A 22204-nucleotide genomic window follows, 5' to 3' on the forward strand; every position below is an offset into this window, starting at 1 on the left:
AAGAAAACTAAGTTAATACTTTTCACCTCAAAAAGTTGACAAAATCAAAAGCAATCTTCTACCATGAAGTCAGCAAATAATATTGTCCTTGAAACTGTAACTCACAGTAACTTCTAGGCATTACAATAGATGGCAATCTCAAACATGACCAGCATATACTGCATACCATTAAACCTACACTAGGCTCCCTTTATAGAATCAATGGATTCCTTACAGATATTGCAAGAAAAACTCTAGCCATCTCCTTCTTAATGCTGACTCTCTTATACGCCGCTCCTATCCTAACAAACATAAACAATACTCAAAGAAAGAAACTTGCTTTCTGCTGCAATAAAATAGCTAAATCTGCCACCAGTCTCCCTCATAAGACCCACCATTGTCTTAGCTTAAAACAACTAAACTGACCTGAACTGCACAAATGTCTTAACATATTCACAACTGACTACACCACACAAACTCATTCATCATCCAGAAAAATGCCCTACTGTCTAGCAAGGGGCCTCCATTCTAGTAACATTCTTATTATTTACAAATAAGTCAAATAATGTTGCAGGATACTCACTCTACTCCCAGTGTGTTGCTAAACTGTGGAATAGTATCCCCATGCAAATAAAACTTTCTGACAAACTCAGTAGTTTTAAACCACTGCTTAAACAACATTTTAACCAATCTTGGTCCTGTACATGCTCATCACAGGGTTACAACATTTTCACTCTACAATACTATTCAAATACTCTTTTTAAACATAATATTCTCAACCTCTTACTGAAATGACAAGACAGTTTTTATACATAACTGCTGCCTGTGCAGTCCACTAAGTTGCACATGTGCTTCCTGTTTAGTAACTTCCACCTTTGTAAAATCTGAGAATGTATATGTATAAATGTAAATATTGTTTGTGTATAAATGTAACTAGAAATATAACGAGACTGTGGTTGACTGGAACTTAGTATAATGCAGTGTAAGCAAATGGAGCTTTTCTTCCTGGGCCACCGCTGAAAATGGGTATTACCCAGTCGGACTTTCCTGGTAAACAAAGACAGATAAATAAGTAAACAAACAAACATTGCTTGTTTGACTCTGGATGGTCTGTTTCAATGCAAATTCCTCCCACTTGGCCTTATAATCATTAATAGTGTACTTAAAACTCCCACCCCTTTCCTCATGGCATATTTAGATATTTATATAATGTAGTGAGCATTCTGGATGCTGAGGTTCTCAGCTTCCAAATGTACAGGCTATCTTGAACTTTTTTTAAACAAGCAAATGCTTAGAGGTAATGCTGCTAAAAGTAAAACTGACATGATAGAGCTAAGATACGTGGGCTGTGAGATATGGGGAGGGATTATCACACCTGGAGTAAGAAGTAGAGGTAGTAAGGGACTGCCCTGTCCACAGACAAAGAAAGCTGGTTAAGACTTATTTTTGGACATGGCTGGATATTCTAGAAAATTCATACCCCCATACTATGAGGACTGAGATTGAATGCCCACAAAGAGGAACTGGACTAGAGATTCAGATGCTGCCTTTCAGCAGCTAAAAAACATCTTGTGCGCTGAACTCGTGCTAACATCCCCTGATTTTACTAAGTGCTTCATAGTGTACTCTTAATACATCAGATGTGGTCCTGGGTTCAGTATTGTCCCAGAGACTGGTTGGAGAGCGTCATACTTTTGGATACTTAATTTTTCCTCTATTCTAGCCAACTTTCTACTTTTCTGCTACTGAATATGAGTACTTGTTATAATATGTGCATGTGGATCTCTAATGTGCTAGATGGGGAATTCATTCTTACCAGTCACCACAAGTCCTTACATTTGCTCCAGCAATAGAAGTTAGTCAATGTATAACTATGTATTTGGACTTTGTTCTTCAACCCTTCAAGTTTAAGATGCAACACAAGCATGGTGTCAACTGCCACAAAGCATATGCCCTATTTCATGCTGTACAGACCATCTTAAGGTCCTAAAACAAGTGTTTTCCATTTGAGAGAGTCAAGTATAATATAGCATGATGATTTTCACTAATAAAGCAAATGGATGTCCATTTTCATGAATTGTAGTAGTATAATTTGCATTGACTGTGTACACATCAGATGTCAGTGAGCCACTCAAGTTAGAAGACAAAGAAGAACCAGAGCACTATGGAGCTGTTGTAGAGCTGGAGGCCCACAACATTGTTTCTGGAAGAGATACCTTGTATCCATTTGCCAGAAAGTAGATTAGAACCAGCTGTTTCATGTTTGACTTTACTTGTTTTTAGCACTCGCATTTCAATGGAGTACTGTGCATTACAGTAGACTCCCTCTTATCCGGTCTCGCTGGGACCAGTCCTTAAGCTGGATAAATGAATGGCCCGTTAATCAGCATAAGTTATTCTCATCAAACTGGCACTTCGGAACATCTCAGCTTATTGTTTTACTCTTAAAATGTTAAAATATTGAAACAAAAATTAACTTGCAAGTTCCGTGGGTAAAATCCAGCATTGCCCACACCCAGCCATGGGTTATTGCTATTATACAATGACATTATTTAAGGTAAAATTTATTTGCTTTCTTAAATAATGTCTTTGAATAACAACTTTGTGGTGGTGGTCTGTTTTCTTTAGATATCCTGCTGCTTTTTTTATATAGTGTTCATGCGTATAGGAGTTGCTTTCCCACACTTGCACAGTATATCAGTGGTTTGGAAAGGTAACAACAGAGAAAGGAAGATTTCTGTTCTTTCTTTATTAATTAAAAAAAAAGTTTGAAATCTGGACAGTTTGGAGGTGCGAGAGAGATGGGGCAGAAATACAAGGACAATTAGGTACATTTCTTTAGTTTTGCATAATGTACCTGATTGTCCTTGTATTTCTGCCCCCATCTCTCTCATTCCTCTAAATTGTCCAGATTTCAGATTTCGTACTTCTTGACCTGAACCATAGCATACAATGGCTATAAAAAGTGTACACACCCCTGCTGTAAAATGCCAGGTTTTTGTGATATAAAAAAATGAGACCACAATAAGTCATTTCACAATAAGTCATTTCAAAACTTTTCCCACCTTTAATGTGACCTATAACCTGTACAATTCTATAGAAAAACAAATCTGTTAGGGGAAAAAATATATAAAAAAGCACAATAAGCTGGTTGCATAAGTTTGCACACCTTTAAACTAATACTTTGTTGAAGCACCTTTTGATTTAATTACAGAATTCAGTCGGCACATTTTGACTTGGCAATATTTGCCCACTGTTCCTTGAAAAAGCGCTCCAAATCTGTCAGACCGCAAGAACATCTCTTGTGCACAGCCCTCTTCAGGTCACCCCACAGATTTTCTATTAGATTTAGGTCTGGGCTGGGCCATTCCAAACTTTAATTTTCTTCTGGTGAAGCCATTCTTTTGTTGACTTGGATGTATGATTGGGGTCATTGTCATGTTGAAAGGTGAAATTCCTCTTCATCTTCAGCTTTCTAGAAGATGCCTGAAGGTTTTGGGCCAAAAGTGACTGGTATTTGGAACTGTTCAGAATTCCCTCCACCTTGAGTAAATCCCCAGTTCCAGCTGAAGAAAAGTAACCCCAAGGCATGATACTGCCACCACCATGCTTAACCGTGGGGATGGTTTTATTTTGGTGATGCAAAGTGTTGTTTTTGCACCAAATGTACCTTTTGGAATTGTGGCCAAAAAGTTAAGACTTGGTCTCATCAGTCCATAACACATTTTCCCACATGCTTTTAGGAGACGATGTATTGTTTTGCAAATGTTAGCCAGACCTGAATGTTTTTCTGTGTAAGAAAAGGCTTCCATCTTGCAACCCTACCCCATAGTCCAGACATATGGAGAATACAGGAGATTTGTCACATGTAGTACACAACCAGTACTTGCCAGAAATTACTGCAGCTCCTTCAGTGTTGCTGTAGGTCTCTTGGTAGTCTCTCTGACCAGTTTTCTGTCTAGTATTTTTTATCAGTTTTGGAGGGACGTCCAGTTCTTTGCAACGTCACTGTTCCATATTTTCTCCACTTTTTGATGACTCTCTTCACTGTGTTCCATGGTCCATCCTGTGCTGTGGAATTTTTTTTGTACCCTTCTCCTGACCTTTCAACAATGAGATCCACTTGATGCTTTGTAAGCCGTCTGTGAACCATGGCATTTGCTATAGCAGGCAACTGAGTAAATGTCAGGAAAATCCTACTAGGACAGTTGAATTTTTGAGGGGTTAATCAGAGTCTCTCTAATTGATGGCATGTGTGTACCCAAGAAGACTGAATGCTGTAATTAAATCAAAAGGTGCTTCAACAAAGTATTAGTTTAAGGGTGTGTACATGTATGCAACCAGCTTATTGTACTTTTTTTATTTTTTATATTTTTTTCCCCTAACTGATTTGTTTGTTTTTCAATTGAATTGCACAGGTTATAGGTTGCATTAAAGGTGGGAAAAGTTTTGATATTATTTATTGTGGTCTCATTTTTTTACAATAACCTGGCATTTTAACAGGGGTGTATGCACTTTTTATATCCACTGTATATTAACAGAAGAAAGTATGGGCAGACAGTCTTTTTTCTATTATTGTATACTGGATTTTACAATGGGCATACTGGTTGTCTGACCAATCAGAGTGCATGCTTTTGAGTGTTAATGGCCAGTCATTGTATAATGCTCAATATTCATTCTTTAATATGGCAGTGACATTTAAATCCAAGTTGAAAGATTCATACAATGCATTTGTCATATCTTCCGTACTGCTAACCTATTTAGAGTCCAGTTTGTTTGAGATGCCACGTTTGTCCATTTTGTGACACTGCATTTCATATCTGTATTTTTACAATTATCCTAAATTTGATGTAGTACATTCATTTTCAGAATAGTTGTATTCAGCCTGTACTGAAAGCCAGATTTGTACTCAGTTCTTGCTATAGATATTCTTTTAATGTGAACAGGAGTTGGTCATACTATTTCTCTTTCCAACAGGGAATTTCTTGATCCTTGAGGGCTTTGAAGAGATTCGGGAGAGTTGCACTGATGATGAGCTACTGCCTTCTCAAGTCGAAGAGTGCACTCCTGGCAGCTCTACAGCAGACTGCAGAAATCAGACTACTGCAGTGGAGCCTGGACATTACAGAAGGAATCCACTTTTTTCTCAGAACTCTGAATCAGAGTTCTACACTGTTTCACAAAGGATGATGTTTCCCTCGGACTTCTGCAGTCAGATTTTGCAGTATATCCAGGCTCTTCATTCTGATCTTCAGCACCTGAAGGTATATTCTTCAGAAAGGTTGTCTTCTTCCATTTCAGTAAGCAATTGTGTTGTGCAACTGTGTGGTTTATATCCCGTTAGCTTAGGCAGTGGTGAACAGCAAAACAGGTAATGAAGAATGGGGTGCTCACATGTACCGGTATATTTTTTTTTTTACATTTTAATAACTGATGTTGTGTCCTATCTCACCTTCATTCTTACTAGTTGGGTTCGGAACCGATCATCGGTTCTGACTCTGCCATATAGTAAAGCTCGAAAACTTCCACTTGACTTGTGGCTGAATCCCTATCCCATCATGCACTGGTGTAGTTCCCCAGATCTCGTTTGCTGCTAAACAGATTGGAGGCTGTTCATCTTGGCTGTGACTAAGTGTTGAATTTTTTTCAAAGAAATTGTCTTTATTCCTATTTTTTTGTTTATATAGTTAGTTATATAGCTTCTGTAATGAGTTACTTCTCTTTCCGTGTGCATGTTGTTTACGCATATTTAGCCATTATTGCATTTGTGGTTGACCATCGCTCTTTTCTCATCAGGCCTTTCTCTTCCTGTCCTGTCTGAACTTCCTAACCCATGTTTTTAGGGTTTTGTTAGACTTTTCCATGGGGGCACTGTTTTAAGTTAGAAGTGCTTCCAACTCACTGTTTCTAATCCTCCTCCTAAGCTTGTAGTTAGCTTAGCTTGTGCCCGTTTAAGTTAGAGGGCCAAGCGCCCGTTTAAGTTAGAAGCCAAAGCTACTTCCTTTCCCCTTCTTTTCCTCTGCAAATCTATTGTACTTTTTTGAAAATCTTCAGATGTTTTATATTGGTGTGTGGTGTGCATTTATATATATTTATATATCCTCTTAGAGTGATGATTGATTTATATACTCTTAAAGTGTGGTATTCGTCTTCAGTTGGTGTAAAAGGGAGTTGTGCATTGTTGTCTACTTTGTGGAAATGTCTAAGGATCAGAAGGAAACAAAGCCATCCGGCTTTAAGAAATGCTAGAAATCCTCCCAGAAAATGTCCATAACCGATGGACATAGTATATGCGTATACTGTCTTGGTGCCATCCACTTGCAAGAGTCGTGTACTTTCTGCCATCCCTTTAGCTCTAGGGTTTTACTAGAGAGGGAAAACAAACTGATCGTAAGAGAACTTCTAAAGACTCCTTTTTCTGAAACCTTGGGAGGTCAGAGCACCTCCAGTAAGTCCATGTCCACATCTGCTAAAACTGACAATCCTGCCAAGAGATCTTCTTCATCTTTTTCTGACCACCACAGAGTTTGGAGCCAGGAGAGACTCTGATTTGCAGCCGGTCACCTGAATTGTTACCGATCTCCCCTACCCCCTGTGATCTCCCATTTTACAGAGGTCTTACTCACCAGCCCTTTCCTCTAGGTCTTCCTTAAGTCTTTCAGATGACAATATGGATAGGGTGGTGCGTAGACTGCTGAAGATGCCGGCACTGGTAAAACTCCTGTTGGCTCCAAGACAGTCGGTGTTGGAGCCAGCAAAGACCTTTTCATCCACGTCGATTCCTCCTCTGAGCTAGTCTGGAACATCAGAGCTAGAATGCCCAAAACCAACTATAGTAGACACTTTGGTGCTGAGCCCCACTGTGGGGATTTCAGACCCATTGTCTGCTCTGACATCCTCGGTGCCATCCAAGATGTCTAGGAGCCAAAACCTTCTGGTCGGGTCTGGAGAGGATGCTCGGACCAAAGACCTTTCGGTTCCAAGCTTGCCTCTTGAAGCCTCGGCACAGGTTAGCTCGGCTCCTACATCAGCTTCTGAGCCAGCCCCCTTTCCTCTAAGGGTCTCCTCTGCTTCCTCGGAAAAGGAGGTGTCCTCGGATCAGGGGGGATGAGCCCCATCAGATGAACTACACTCTTCTGAGGAGGCTCCCCAGAAGAGACTCTGCAAGAGGAAACACCTGGACTCCCCAGACGAGTCAGTCACCTCAGACACTGACTTTGAGGAGTCAGAAGGGTCCTCATGGTTGCCCTCTGAGGATATCTCCTTTGCAGATATCCTAGAAATCCTTAAACAGAGAGGTGGCTGGAAACCCATCAACACTTCTGATTAGGAGTCAGTGTACCTGAAGGCCTTTGGATCTCAACCTTCTGCCACCTGGGTGTCTCCGCCTTTTGACGAACTCATGGAACTAGTTAGTCAAAAGGTGTGGGAGTCACCAAACGCAATGGAACTGGTCCCTCGGAGGCCAAATAAGTTTATTACAGCTCCAACAGATGAATTTCTCACAGAAGGCGTCCCTGTGGATGCTATGGTGGTGGCAGCAGCCACTAAGAAGGAACTTTCTGAAATGTCCTCATCTGTCCATTCACTGAACAAGGAGTCTTGAATGATGGACAGATATGGAAAGCGTATTTTTTCATCAGCGAGTTTTGCTCTTGGATCGGTAAATTGCTTGGTGCACTTTACAAGACTTCAAAGAGATCTCCTGAAAGAGTTAGGAGATACTCTTCAAGGTACACTAGCTGCAGGGTTTTCAGATAAGGTATCCTCTCAGCTATCCACCTTAAACTCCTTAGTGAATTCCTCTATGAGACTGATCTCTTATGCAACGGCTGGAGCGAGTAGGGCAACTAGTTCAAGAGTTTCCCTAAGGAGACACTCCTGGGTGCGCTTGTGGCACTTTATGGAACCTTTTAAGTCTACCTTTGTCAATGCCCCTTTCGATGGTTCCTCACTTTTTGGACCCAAAGTAAAAGAGAGACTCACCAGATGCGAGCAGGAAGGGAAAACTCTCTGTGCCATTGGAGTACGTTTTTCCGTACCTTCTAGACCCTACCCCAAAGGTCAGAAGGGGGAAAATGTGGTTCAGAAAATCCCACAGAGTTTTCCAAGACGTACGAGGTGAATCCTCTCCAGGAGCAGAGTGGTGAAGTAATAATGGTAGACACCGTCCACCTGGCAGAGGGGGCTGCAAAACCTGGGTGACCGTCATTCCTTTTGCGACCGACCCTTCCAGTGCTCCTGAAAGGAAGCCCACCTGCCCTCCTCTGGAGGCAGTCAGGGGTTGGTTGTCTTTGTTCCCAGAAGCTTGGCAAGAGATCACAAGAAACAAGTGGGTACAAAGCACAATATCCAAAGGTTACTCCATACCATTTTGCCTTCCCATCCCAAATGTCTAAAACATCCCAAACGTTCCACCCAGTCAAAGGGAAGAAGCAACTGTAGAGATTCAAACGTTGCTGGACAAAAGAGTCATCCAGAAAGTCCCCGCAGACCAAATAGGATCCGGAACGTACTCAAGATTCCTTTTAGTGCCAAAAAGAACAGAGAACTGGAGACCCATCTTGGATCTCAGCAAACTAAACAAATCTGTAAAGACCACCAAGTTCCAGATGGTGACACTGCAGTCAATTCTTCCCTTCTTAGGGAAAGACAATTGGATGTGCTTGATAGACCTCCAGGATGCGTACTACCACATCAAAATAGACAAACCATCAAGGAGTCATTTGCGCTTCTGGCTGGGAGCCAGTCATTACCAGTTTCGAGCTCTGCACTTTGGTCTCACTACAGCCACCAGAGTGTTCACCAAATGCATTCACAGCTCACTTGAGGTGGCTAGGATTCCAAGTGTGTCCATACCTAGACGTCTGGCTTCTGACTGCCACTACCAGACATCTACTACAGCAGGCAAGAAGAAGCCATGCTACACCTTTGCTCCCACTTGGGGATAACGCCAAATTCAGAAAAATCTGCCTTGTTGCCATCTCAGCATATTACTTTTGTAGAAGCAGATCTGGACACAGTCTCCATGATGGCAAAGCAACCTGCAGAAAGAGTCTCTCTGCTCAGACAACAGATGTTCAATCTTCTGCCAAAGACCAAAGTAAAGATGAAAACAGTTCTAAAAGTCCTAGAAACCATGGCAGCAGTGATATTCCTGGTCCCTCTAGCTCGTATGCACATGAGAATTCTTCAGTGGCTCCTTTTTTCTCAGTGGTCATTACAAGAACTTCCCATGTCTCACAAGATCAGAATTAGAGTCATGCAAGAAGGATCTAAGATGGTGGCTTCTCTCCAGTCACGTGACGTTAGGTTGACCTTTTATCCCACAACAGCCTATGGTGACAGTGACTATGGACACCTCCCAGATAGGGTGGAGGGACATTATTTGGGGGAGACGGTCCAAGGCACTTGGCAAGAACACAAGGCCCATTTGCACATCAATGTCCTAGAGATGAGAGCAGTGCTTGTGGCGTTGCAAACACTTCAGGACTCTCTTCCACTGGGGACAATTGCAATTCAGACAAACAACATGTCGGTGGTTTGTTACATAAACAAGCAAGGAGGAACCACGCCCTAGCCCTTTGTCGAGAGGCACTCAGAGTATGGCAGTGGACAACCGCTTCCCAACGTTTTCTGGTAACAACACATATCCCAGGGAAATCCAAAGTGATAGTTGACAGTCTCAACAGGGTGATAATAATGCCTCACGAGTGGTTCCTAAAACAAGAGGTAGCAGAAAGGATATTCTGAAAATGGGGCCTGCCTTGCTGCAACCTGTTTGCCACTCCCATGAATACCAAATGCAGCAGCTACTTTGCCATGAATCCCCCCTCAGGTGTAGTCGCCAAAGGACGCACTTGTTCATGATTGGCCCTCAGGACTACTTTATGCATTTTCCCCATTTCCTCTAATACCCAGAGTCATTCAGAAAGCCAACTCATTGGGAAGCAAACTAATTTTCATCACCCCCATACTGGGCTCGTCAGATTTGGTTCCCCTTTCTCTGGCCTCATCTTCATGAGAAACCGTGGGTTCTGGACCCAGTTCCAGACCTCCTGACTCATACGTCTGGAACACCCCACCCCTCCCTCCAAACCCTCAAGTTGACAATGTAGCTGCTCCAGTTCCAAATTTAGTCAGGTTTCATAATTTCACGCCGGCAGTGAAACGTATTCTAATATCTTCACACAAGGCCTCAACCAGGAAGTTATTCCTCAGTAAATGGAAAAGGTTTTTGTACTGGGCTTCAGCAAAATATATTGGTCCTTTCTCTGCCCCAATTTGTTCTATTCTTGAATTCCTGGCAGGGCTGTTTCATCAGTGTTCTGCTACAGCTACTATAAAAGTCCAATTAGCCGCAATTTCTAGTTTTCATATAGATGATTTGACTTCTAACTTGATGTCTCACACACATTGTGCAAAGCGTTTTTAAAAGGCACTTGTTTATTAAGACCTCCCATTGAAGACCCTCTATCACCATGGGATTTGAATTTTGTCCTATCAGACCTAACTCTGCCTCCCTTTGAGCCGGCATCAACATGTGATCTCATATTTATGTCATGGAAAACAATTTTATTGGTTGCCATTACTTCTGCAAGGAGAGTCTCAGAATTACAAGCCTTGTCCGTCAAACCTCCTTATATGATCTTCCATAAAGATAGAGTATCTCTTTGGACTAATCCATCCTTTTTACCTAAAGTATGCTCTCAAGCTAATCTAAGTCAAGCTATTGAGCTGCCAATGTTTTTCCCTAATCATGGCAACAGGACAAAATACAAGCTCCACCAATTAGGTGTCCATAGACAACTGCACTTTTATTTACACAGAACTAAAGATTTTTGGAAATTGGATCAGCAGTTTATCTCCTTTTCAGAAGCAAAAAAAGGTATACCCATTTCTAAGGTCACTCTCTCAAACAGGCTTTCAGGCTGTATCACCCTTATCTATACTACTACTAACAGAGATCTACCCTTTAAAGTCAAGGGACACTCCACAAGGGCCATAGCAACATCATCTGCTTATCTAGCTTAGACTATCACTGGACACCATTTGTGTCACTGCTACATGGGCAAGGCCCTATACCTTTATCACTCATTACAAAGTAGATTTGGCCTGGGACAGGGCCTCCTTTGGTTCCACTGTCCTGAAGAATGTACTCCCATGAGCCACCCAGGAAATGTGGTGCTAGGGATGCTGTCCCAAACCAGAAAGAATGAAGGTGAGGTAGGACAACATAACATATAGAAGTTATGTACTCACCATAACGTTCTATGTTTGTTGTCCATCTCGCCTTCATTCTTGCGTCCCTCCCACCTTCCCCCAGCCCAAAACTTCTGGAGGGCTTATAAGTTTTCTTTCCTTTGGCAAGGAAGTTCTTTGACTTCTTTCTTATCTGTATATTCTACAGAATATTATACATGTAGATTAATTACTATAGTTATCATCAAACAAGATCTGGGGAACTACACCAGTGCATGATGGGATAAGGATTCAGCCACGAGCTAAATGGAAGTCTTCGAGCTTTAGTATACAGGAGAGTTGGAACCGATGATAGATTCCAAACCCAACCAATAAGAATGAAGGTGAGATGGACAACAAACATGGAACGTTATGGTGAGTACATAACTTCATTTTTCAAGTAGGTATGTGGTTCGACTCGAGATCATTAAGACTTGCGTATATAAGACCTTACCCTAAGACAAGTCTAATTATATTTGCACATGTCTATTGTCCAAAAATAAAATAAGCACAAGAAATACACAAAGCCCATACTCTAGGCAGTAAAAATGCAAACTTTTAAACAAAAACGCTCATCATATTGGTTGCAAAGTGCAGTGAACCCCCCTCCTGTAACTTTTCTACTTACATATACTACCTCCAAGGTTGCAGTAACTCAGAGAAGGAGCATAATGTACCTTAAACAACTTAATTTAACAGTGATCCCAGAAAATAGTAAGATTAACAACACTACAGCAAGTAAGTCAGATCAGTGCAAATGCATCTTTGAGGAAACACTCCCAAAAGCAGAGCTGCGGAGGGCAAGTAAAAAATCAACCAAACCAGAATTAGATTACAGAAGGAAAATGATTTAATTCTGTCCAAAACTGTAATTAAAACAGTTTTGTAAATTGACAAAGGATTTTATTTAGATATGTACTTGGGTCAAGCCTAGTAAAATTCAGTTTGTGCAAAGACCATGATATTTAGTACTTTTTTCTAGACCACATATTAGCTGACCCTGATAGGTTAGCTGATCAGAGGTGACATTAGGTGTATGCCCTGAGCTATAGACATGGTTAAAGTGAGGACAGGGTGTAATACATTTCAGAAATATAGTAACTAACTTTCGTTAACACAGTATAAAAAAAATTGTGAAGAAATCAAGTTAACATAGTCTTGGTGTGTTGACTAACAAAGTGGCCAGTTTCAGCCATAATCAGGCCAAGAGGCAGTGAACAGTGACAGTGATAAGGGCAGTAGATGGTGTGGTGAAAACAGAATATTACATTATGGCAGGGTTCATGGTAAATCATTTTGACATATGTTTTTTTGTCTTACTTGTTTGACTACAGCAAAATGAAATTGACCTTTTTTCAGCGCCAGTGTCTAAAGTTCTTGAGTTTTTAGCTGCAGTTTTTAATGAAGGTGCTAGTTCTTCAACTGTTAAAGTGCAAACTATCTCCCATTTATAATTTTCACATTGGAATAAATAATTTGTCTTTAGTGTCTTCCAAACTTTGTAGGGCCTTTATAAGGGGAACATCTCTTCTTAGACCTCCTTTTAAGAATCCCAATCACCTGTGGGATTTGAATTTGGTTTTACAGTCTTTGACCCAATCTCCCTTTGAACTGTTAGCAAATGTGAACTAAAATTTTTAACCTGGAAGACCGTCTTTTTGTGACCATTACCTCTGCTAGAGGAATCTCAGAACTTCAAGCCCTAGCTTCTGAGCCTCCTTAATTGCCTTTCCATAAGGATAGGGTATCCTTACGAATCAACCCATCCCTCCTTCCTAAGTTGGTGTCTGAATCCAGTATCAGTCAGACTATCGACCTTCCAGTTTTCTTTCCAAATTTCACAAAGGAGAGTATATGCTGCACCTGTTGGATGTTCACAGAAAGTTATGTTTTTTTCTACCTAGGCCACACATTTTCAGGAAAAATTTTGGATTCAAAATTGGGCAAACCAGTTACTAAGGTGACTTTAGCCAAATGGTTAACTGATTTTATTTCCTTTGTTTACAAGAAATTGGGTTTGTCTTTGCCAAAATCTTTCAAGGCTCATCAGATCAAGTCTGTGTCAACAACTTTTATATTTTTATCCAACTCTTCCTTGGACAATATTTGTGAAACTGCATCTTGGGGTAATCCCCATACCTTTGTAGAAAAAAGCATGTGTTGTAACTTTAAGAAGCATTTCCAAGTCTAGGCACTTGCATATAAATAGTGAGCAAGTGCAGGCAGCAATACCACTTTGAGAGAACAGCCAGTGTGTTAACATGTATGAGTGTAGTAGCCAGTCAGTTTATACGTTTAAGTTTAAGTTACTAAGCTTCAATCCAGATGTGTTTGTGTATAATAAAGCTGCTTGAACCAAACCCACAACTGTTAATCTGTTTTATCCTGACCGTTTGAGCAACAGAGTGTCAGAACCAGGATTGAGTGTGCAACTTCAATTCGTGAGGTGCCGAGTTGACGGTGAAGGTATATTGAGCAGGTTGGATGATAAAGTGCTCAAACGGTTAAAAAAGGGCCAGAAATGAACTTCATGTAGCCAAAACTTGCACAAGTGATTTATTTTGCCAAGAAAATGATACGGAGCATTTGTAAGGCACAAAACGCATTCTTAATCAAACGAGTAGCACAAAATGCATTATTGATCAAACGAAAGGCACAAAACACATTATTAATTAAACCAAGTGTTTGAAACCACGATATTTGGTAAAACTGTCAGAAATACTTTTATGGGGCTCAGGATTACCTCCGGTTTGCATAACTGGAATGTTTAAAGTAAAACAAGCACAAGGAAAGTATAATGACCATGTTAAAAGGTTAACTGGGCATAACGAGTGCAATAAAAGGGCAAAATAAGCTTAAGAAAGCAAGGAGATTGCATGAATTTTAGTGAATGGCCATGTTTTGGCATAAACCACTATTTCAAATTGACCAAAGCCATTCAAAGCACAACTAGAGTTGTTCAAGGTATCTCATTGTGTGCTTTATTACGGTGCAATTATTTCAAAGAGTTTGCTGTGCACAAAGTACAGTTATTTTGCAAAGTGCAAATGAAAGAAAACTCCCTACGGAGGTATACCACGAAGAAACTTCCTTTATTGTAAAAGAACAGCACAGGAACACACACAAGTTTTTGCGCTTTCGTCCCTCTCAAGGTAGACTCATCAGAATAACATTTCAGTCAAAATGCACATTTATTAAGCCCATCAACTCCTACTATTGGTTTAATTTCGACTAGGAAAATACCTAACAACACTAATTAAAAAATTAGGTGGCTAAAAAATGCACCAGATGTACAACCTATATAAAAATGATAAAATTAATTTCTTGTAAACTTAGCAAAATATATTGTTCAAGTAAAATAACATGTAATGTATTTTTTTTTTAAAAAGCTGTTTATAAAAAAAAATTGTTATTACTCCTAAGAAGGAGAGACAGTGAGGATGCAAATGACAAAAGGCTTACACAGCAACCTGGGCTTGATTGTTTTATATATGTTTAATTTTGTATGATTGCATGTCAGACAGTTCTGTATAATTGCATGTCAAAGGATCATCTCTGTGTAATTGCATGTCAATGAATACTGTCATTTGGTGTATGATTTTTTTCTCAAAGATGGAAGATATAGAACAAAGTGTGTGTTGTAACTTTAAGAAGCATTTCCAAGTGTAAGCAAGTGCATATAAATGGTGAGCACATGCATGCAGCAGTGCCATTTTGAGAGAAGAGCCAGAGTGTTAACATGTGTGAGTGTAGTAGTCAGTCTATAAGTTTATTTACGTTTAAGTTATTAAGCCTCAATCCAGATGTTTGTGTGTAATGAAGCTGCTTGAACTGAACCCACAACTGTTCATCTGTTTTATCCTGACCGGGCGAGCAACACCTTTATTGCTCATTACAAATCTGATTTGATCTCTAGGGGAAGAACAGCCTTTGGCTCATCAGTGCTCAGGAATATATTTCCATAGAGTCCTCCCCGGGATTTAGGTAGCTGGGGACTCTGTCCTATTTGTTGGGGAATAAATGAAAATGACATCATCAAGGTATTCCTTGACTTTGGTGCTGACTGGGCCTCATGGTAATCCAAAAGTGTTGATGTCGACATGTATAAAGTGCTTCCCATTACAATCCCTCACACACGCACACATACACACACCTACCCACCACAGTTAGTTTCTTGACTTGCGTGTACAGCAGTGTCGGATTGAGATCAAATGCTTGAATAATTACTTAAATAGCCATAGTAATACATGTTTGTTGCTGTCAGATGCATACTGTGTAGACACACATTTGTATATACTCACATGCATGGACACACACACACACACACACACACACACACACACACACACACATCACTTATGAAGAACAAACAAAATGTATAAGACAAAAAATAAATAAATAAAGGACAGTTGCGAGAAATGCCCCATGCCTATCAGTCTCTTAGTTCAAGAATTGGGGACAAAACCAAACAATAATGGCACAAAAGCTCATATTCGGGGACAGATTTTCAGTGTAGTTCATTTATACTTTGACAAATTTTAAAGTAACAGGCTTTGCTTTATCTTGCCATTTCTTAGGTATATGAAGTCTTAGATTCAAATGTTCGTCATGTTTTTAGCTGGTAAAACGTACTTCAGCAGACTGATTGTGTCAAGGTGTTCTATACCATTTTTAGAAAGGTAGTCCATAAAAAATGCTTTATTTTCACATTTAGTAGTCCCATGGTCTTCCAACTCTCTGTTTTAACTAAAAGCTGGTACAGAATAGACAGACTCCTGACCTCACCGCTGTAATAGTCAGCTGGCTGCCGAAATGTCAAAAGACTATGCAGAAATACATTTTATTTATTGTTTGTTGCTTTGGTGTGTTGGCTGTGAATGTGGGCCCATTTCAGCCATGACCAGTCCAATAGGTAGTGAACAGTGGCATTGAAATTATGTCAGTAGTGGAGTGTGGCTAAGAACCTCATTTAAACAGTGCTTTCTATATGAGCATGGACTAGTGGGGTTTAGTGGTGGTAAAACAGAATGGGGTGGGAATGGTTAGGGTTACAGTTGAGACCAAGGCTGGTCCTGCTTTTATGAAGCACTTTAAATTCCTGCTGGAAATTCTTTTGGTATCTTCAAACAGAAGTATCTTTTGAAGCAACATAGTTCCATTAAATTAATTCAGTCAGTAGCTTTCTTCTGGTATCTTATATATTTTATTTTAGTTTTGAGATCGTTATTTAACTTGGGTTGGCTTAACCTGGTTATTCTGGGTGGCAAGTTATTTTGTCACCATGGCCGGTGGCCTGAACTGTGGGTGATGCGATAACCTCAGTACCTTTATTATTTCAAAATTGATGGTGGTTTAGTTGTAAAATAAAAAAAATAGCCTTTCCTACCTTCAGATATTTCAAATGTAATTTAATTTTGCTAATGAAAGCATTGACTTGCAGCTCCCCATGTAAGTGAATTAGGACACAGAATTGAGACTACACGCTGTTCATTAGAGTGCCATTCCCTTTCTTTCCTGCTCACACAGTAAAAGGTCATGGTTAACCAGTCTGTGCCCTGTTGTGTCCCTGAAGTTGTGAAATCAGTCAGTTGCATTGAAATAACCTCATAGTTTAGGGGGCACTGATTGCTTGTTTGTGTGGGGAGTGTCCAAGAGACGGCAGCCGTCTTAATACTTGCAATTAATTTACTTACTTTCAAGTACAGCTTCTGACATGGACCTCATGTTAGGGCTGTGTGTTGTAATTTTAAGCAGTGACGACTTTAGTCTTTGCTCATCTGAATGATTTTTTTTTTTTTTATCAAAATGGTAAAATACAGCTCTGTATACTACTGAGTGAGGGAAGGGAGTATCTATACTGTAATTATTAGAAGCTTGTAATACTGCAGATAGAGAAGATGTAGGTAAAGTTCCCCAGCAGTTCAGGATGCCCTAAATTAGAGGTGTGGGTGCTGTTCTTTTGAAAAATCTAACTTTTTAATAATTAAGTAACATGGCTACAGCAAAATCCACATTGTATGCTAGGGAATAGTAGACTTGAGAAAGGGCTTTGTATCTGTAGAGATTATTTTTTCCATTTTACTTGTTTCCTTTTGCGGAAGGAAGAAGGACCTTGTACTGATGTAGGGAATTCCACATGGGGGAAACTAATAGTATTTCATTGCTTAAGAACACTTTTGGCAAATAGACATTGCAGTTTTTGTGAGTTAAAAAGGAAGGGGGCTTGTGTTGATAAAGGGAATTATGCAAAGGAGAAACTAACTTTTGTCTGAGAACACTTTGTCATGGTGGCGTTACTACAGAATATTTGTCATTTGTGACTGGAAATGGAAGGCATTTGTGTTTAGATGAAGAAAATTCTACTGATGCAAAAAAAATTGCATTTTTTGAGAACACTGCCACACTGATAATGCTGGTAAGTTGCATCAGACTGCTGTAGCTACCTCATGAATAGCCACTTTTATCCACAAATGAAAGTAGATTGCCACATCCTCCTTGTGCATTACATACACGCGCAGACACACACACAAACAATTTTGAGTCACCAGGCCGCCTACTGTATGTACGTCTATTGTATCTAGAGAGAACCTACACTGACTCAAATTTGAGATGTTTTATACTGCGATATAGAATATTCCACGGAGAGAAACATGACTGCACTATGGAAGCTGTTAGTGAAGCTGCCATTCAGCCTTTATGAGTTTAGTTTGACACATAAAATGAAGCTGCGATCTCTTAACAGAGTTACAAGCTATTACCAAGTGAATCTGCACCATTGTCTGAGTAGAAAAAGGGGATGTTATGTAGTCCTATCTCGCCGTAATTCTTGATGAATGGGTTCGGAGCCGATATTCGGCTCTGACTCGGCCGATACTAAAGCACGAGGCTAACCCCTATCCCATGCTGCCTTACGGCAATTCCCCAGATCTCGTTTGCCACGAAAGCTTTGAGGTTGTGTCTTACTGGCTCATTGGCTAAGTAACAGATTTATTTACTAAATCTAGTCCTTTTTCTCAACTTTTCTTATTCTAGGAAAACCTCTAACCCTACTGAGGATGAATCAGTGTATCTTGAGGCCTTTGGTTCCTGACCTTCCACCTCCTGTGTGACACTGCCTTATGACCAACTCTTAGGGGTCATATCGCGAAAAGCCTGGACCTCCCCAGACTCAGTAGAGCCCATCCCGAGGAGGCCAAATAAATTCATGACAGCACCTGAAAATCAGGCTTTTCTTATCAAAGGAGTTCCTATTGATGCTATGGTGGTAGCAGCAGCCACCAAGGAGGAGTTATCCGAAACATCTTCTAACATCCATCCTCCTAACAAGGAGTCTAGGACGATGGATAGATATAGGAAGCATACCTTCTCTTCAGCGGCATTTACTCTAAGATCGCTGAATTATCTTACCCATTTTACTCGTTTTCAGAGGGATCTCCTGAAGGAGATGGGAGATTCCCTCCAGGGTTCAGTAGCTCTGGGATCCATAGATAAGGTTTCTGCGCAGCTCTCCACCTTCCCGTCGATAGCTTAACTCCTCCATGAGGCTGATATATGTAGCAGACGGAGCGAGTAGGGCAGCCACAGCAGGAATATCCCTCAGGAGACATTCTTGGATGCGTCTTTGTAATTTCACAGAATCCTTTAAGTCTTCCTTTACTAACGTCCCCCTTTGATGGTTCATCTGTTTTTGGACCCCAAGTGAAAGAGACTTTGATCAGGTGCGAGCAGGAAGGGAAAACCTTATCTGCTATCGGAGTCTGTTTCTCCCTCCCGTCTAGACCCTTTTCCAAGGGTGATACAGGAGGGAAAATGTGGTTCCGTCATTCCCAAAAAGGTTTCCCTCGGGCACAAGGTCAACCCTCCCCTAGAGCAGAGGTGGAGGATATAATGGAAGATGCCGCCCTCGCGACAGAGGAGGTCCGCAACATCAGGGAGATGGAGAAACCTTCTCTGATCATCCCTTCTATCGCCCCTGAGGGTTTGCCCGACTGTCCGTCTCTGGAGGCAGTCGGGGGTCATCTATCGCCGTGCCCAAGTGCCTGGCTAAACATCTCACAAGATCGTTGGGTACACACCATAATATCCAGAGGTTATCTGATTCCCTTTGTTTCTGAACCCCCAACAAAGCAGTCTCTACCAGGTGTGCCACTACTTCAAATAGACCGTGCAACATCAGAGGTCATCTCATTGCTGCAAAAAAGAGTCATCCAAGAAGTCCCCAAACAGCAAATAGGATCCGGAACTTACTCTCGATTCTTTTTAGTTCCAAAAAAGACAGGGGACTGGAGATCAATTGTAGATCTCAACAGACTCAAGTCCGTAAAAAAATTGAAGTTCCGAATGATTACTTTGCAGTCGATATTCCCTTTTATCGGGAAAGACAATTGGATGTGCTCAAGATCTTCAGGACGTGTACTACCACATCAAAATGGACAGGCGCTCCAGGAGACACTTGCGCTTCTGGCTAGGAGCCAGTCATTTTCAGTTCCGAACACTGCCCTTTGGTCTCAGTACAGCCCCCAGAGTGTTCAAATGCATGGCAGTGGTAACGGCTCACCTAAGACATCAAGGATTCCAGGTGTTTCTGTACCTAGATGACTGGCTCCTCAATGCTACTGCCAAGCATCAACTCATCAGAACCAGGGACGAGACTGTCCTTGTGCGCCCGTTTAGGCATCACAGTCAACCTAAAAAGCAGCCTTATCACCTTCACAGCACATTGTATTTTTAGGCTCAGAAATGGACACAGCCATCATGTCAGCAAGACTAACAGCAGAAAGAGTAGAGTCTCTATGCAGTCAAGTGTGATCCTTGCTAAACACTCAAAAAGTTCAGGTCAGAGTAGTCCTTCAAATCCTAGGGACTATGGCTTTCTCCATCCTATTAGTTCCTCTAGCCCGTCTACACATGAGAATACTTCAGTGGCTGCTATTTGCCCAATGGTCGATGCAAGACCTTTCATTGTCTCATCAGATTTTCATAACAAACACCTGCAAGAAGGATCTAACATGGTGGTTGCACACAGAACAACTTCTCTCAGGTCGTCCACTTGTTCCTTCCCAAGAGAAAGCAGTTTTGACCACGGACACTTCCCAGATGGGGGGACATTATCTGGGAATGACAGTCCAAGGTACTTGGCAGAACTATGAGAACCACTTGCACATCAATGTTCTGGAGATGAGAGCGGTGCTATATGCGTTGCAAGCACTTCACAGCTCCCTTCCCACCGGGACAATTGCAATCCAGTCAAATAACATGTCTGTCATGTGGTACATAAACAAGCAAGGGGGAACCAAATCTTACCTGCTTTGCCGAGAGGCCTTAAGAGTTTGAAATGGGCGATGGACACTCACCGTTTTCTGGTAGCAATGCATATCCTGGGGAAATCCAATGTGATAGCAGACAAACTCAGACAAGCAATTCTGATGCCTCATGAGTGGTCCCTGAATGCAGAAGTTGTGAAAGAGATCTTTCACAGATGGGGCCAGCCTTGCTGTGACCTATTCGCCACTCACCTGAACACCAAATGCAGCAGCTACTTTGCCCTAATTCCCCATCCAGGGATGTCACTCAGGGATGCTCTAGTCCACGATTGGCTCCTGGGACTTCTTAATGCCTTCCCACCTTTTCCTCTCATCCCAAAGGTAATACAGAAAGCAAAGCAGTTGAGGAGTACCCTGATCCTCATTGCTCCTTACTGGCCTCAACAAGTATAGTTTCCCTTCCTGTGGCCCTACTTTTTGGAGGAACCGTGGATTCTGGAACCATCTCCAGACCTCCTGATTCATCAGTCGGGGCAGTTTCATCCCACCATCCACACCCTCAAATTGACAGCATGGCTGCTCCAGTTCCACGAATAGCCAGGTGCATCCCCCTCTCTCCTTTAATCAAACACATTCTGATCTCATCCCATAAGCCTTCCACTCAGTAGTTATACTCCAGCAAATGGAAAAGGTTTTCTATTTGGGCTACAAACCAAGGCTTAGATCCCTATACAGCTCCTATAGAATCTATTTTATCCTTCTTGTGTCAATTTCTCATGAAGGAGCTGCAGCCGCAAAAGTCAGAGTTCAGTTAGCTGCCATTTCTAATTTCCATTTTGGCTTTATGGGAAATCTCATCATGTCACACTCCATGTGCAAAACCTTTTTGAAGGGAGTTCTTCTTCTCAGGCCTCCGATCAAACAACCATCAGAACCCTGGGACTTAAACTTAGTTCTCACATCATTAATGTCTGCACCCTTTGAGCCCTCCTCTTCATCAGATCTGAAATTGTTATCTTGGAAAACACTATTCTTAGTAGCCATAACCTTTGCTAGGAAAGTCTCAGAACTGCAAGCCTTTACTATTCAACCTCCTTACATTATTTTCCACAAGGATAGAGTCTCACTCAGGACAAACCCTTCCGTTCTTCCCAAGGTATGCTCAGAGCATAATCTCAACACTACTATTAAGCTACCAGTGTTTTTTCCAACCCACTCTAATAAATCTGAGTACAGACTACACCAATTAGACATTCACAGAATTCTCAGATTTTACTTAAACAGGACTAAAGAATTCAGAAAATCAGATCAATTATTTGTTTCCTTTTCTGACAAAAATTAGGGCTTGCCTGTTTCCAAGGTTACTCTTTCAAAATGGCTTTCAGATTGCATTTCCTTTGCTTATCAAACTGCTGGCAAACAATTGCCTAACAAAGTAAAAGTCTAAGTAAAGTAAAAGTACTAGGGCAGTATCTAATTCATGTGCCTTTAGATTTAGGCTCCCAATTGATACTATTTGTGCAGCAGCTACTTGGGCAAGACCACATACTTTTGTCACTCATTACAAATTGGATTTGGCCTCCCGGGACAGGTCATCCTTTGGGTCCACTGTCCTGTAGAGTCTCTTCCCTTGAGCCTCCCAGGATAAAGGTGCTAGGGACGCTGTCCCATCCAGCAAGAATCATGGTGAGATAGGATGACATAACATAAAGAAGTTATAT

General features: G+C 41.1%; 1 protein-coding gene across 2 annotated transcripts in view; it reads left to right on the top strand.

Annotated features, from left to right (window-relative positions):
* Positions 1-22204, top strand: part of ARHGEF12 (Rho guanine nucleotide exchange factor 12) — a 3716336-nt gene that overhangs the window by 3433363 nt on the left and 260769 nt on the right. For both annotated transcript variants that reach the window (XM_044081016.1, XM_044081015.1), the window contains one exon: positions 4957-5243. In XM_044081016.1, the coding sequence (XP_043936951.1) occupies positions 4957-5243 (287 nt within the window). The remainder of the gene's footprint in view (positions 1-4956; positions 5244-22204) is intronic.

The sequence above is a fragment of the Protopterus annectens genome, chromosome 8.part0, assembly GCF_019279795.1.
Source record: "Protopterus annectens isolate FY-2018-M chromosome 8.part0, PAN1.0, whole genome shotgun sequence".
Lineage (NCBI taxonomy): Eukaryota > Metazoa > Chordata > Ceratodontiformes > Protopteridae > Protopterus > Protopterus annectens.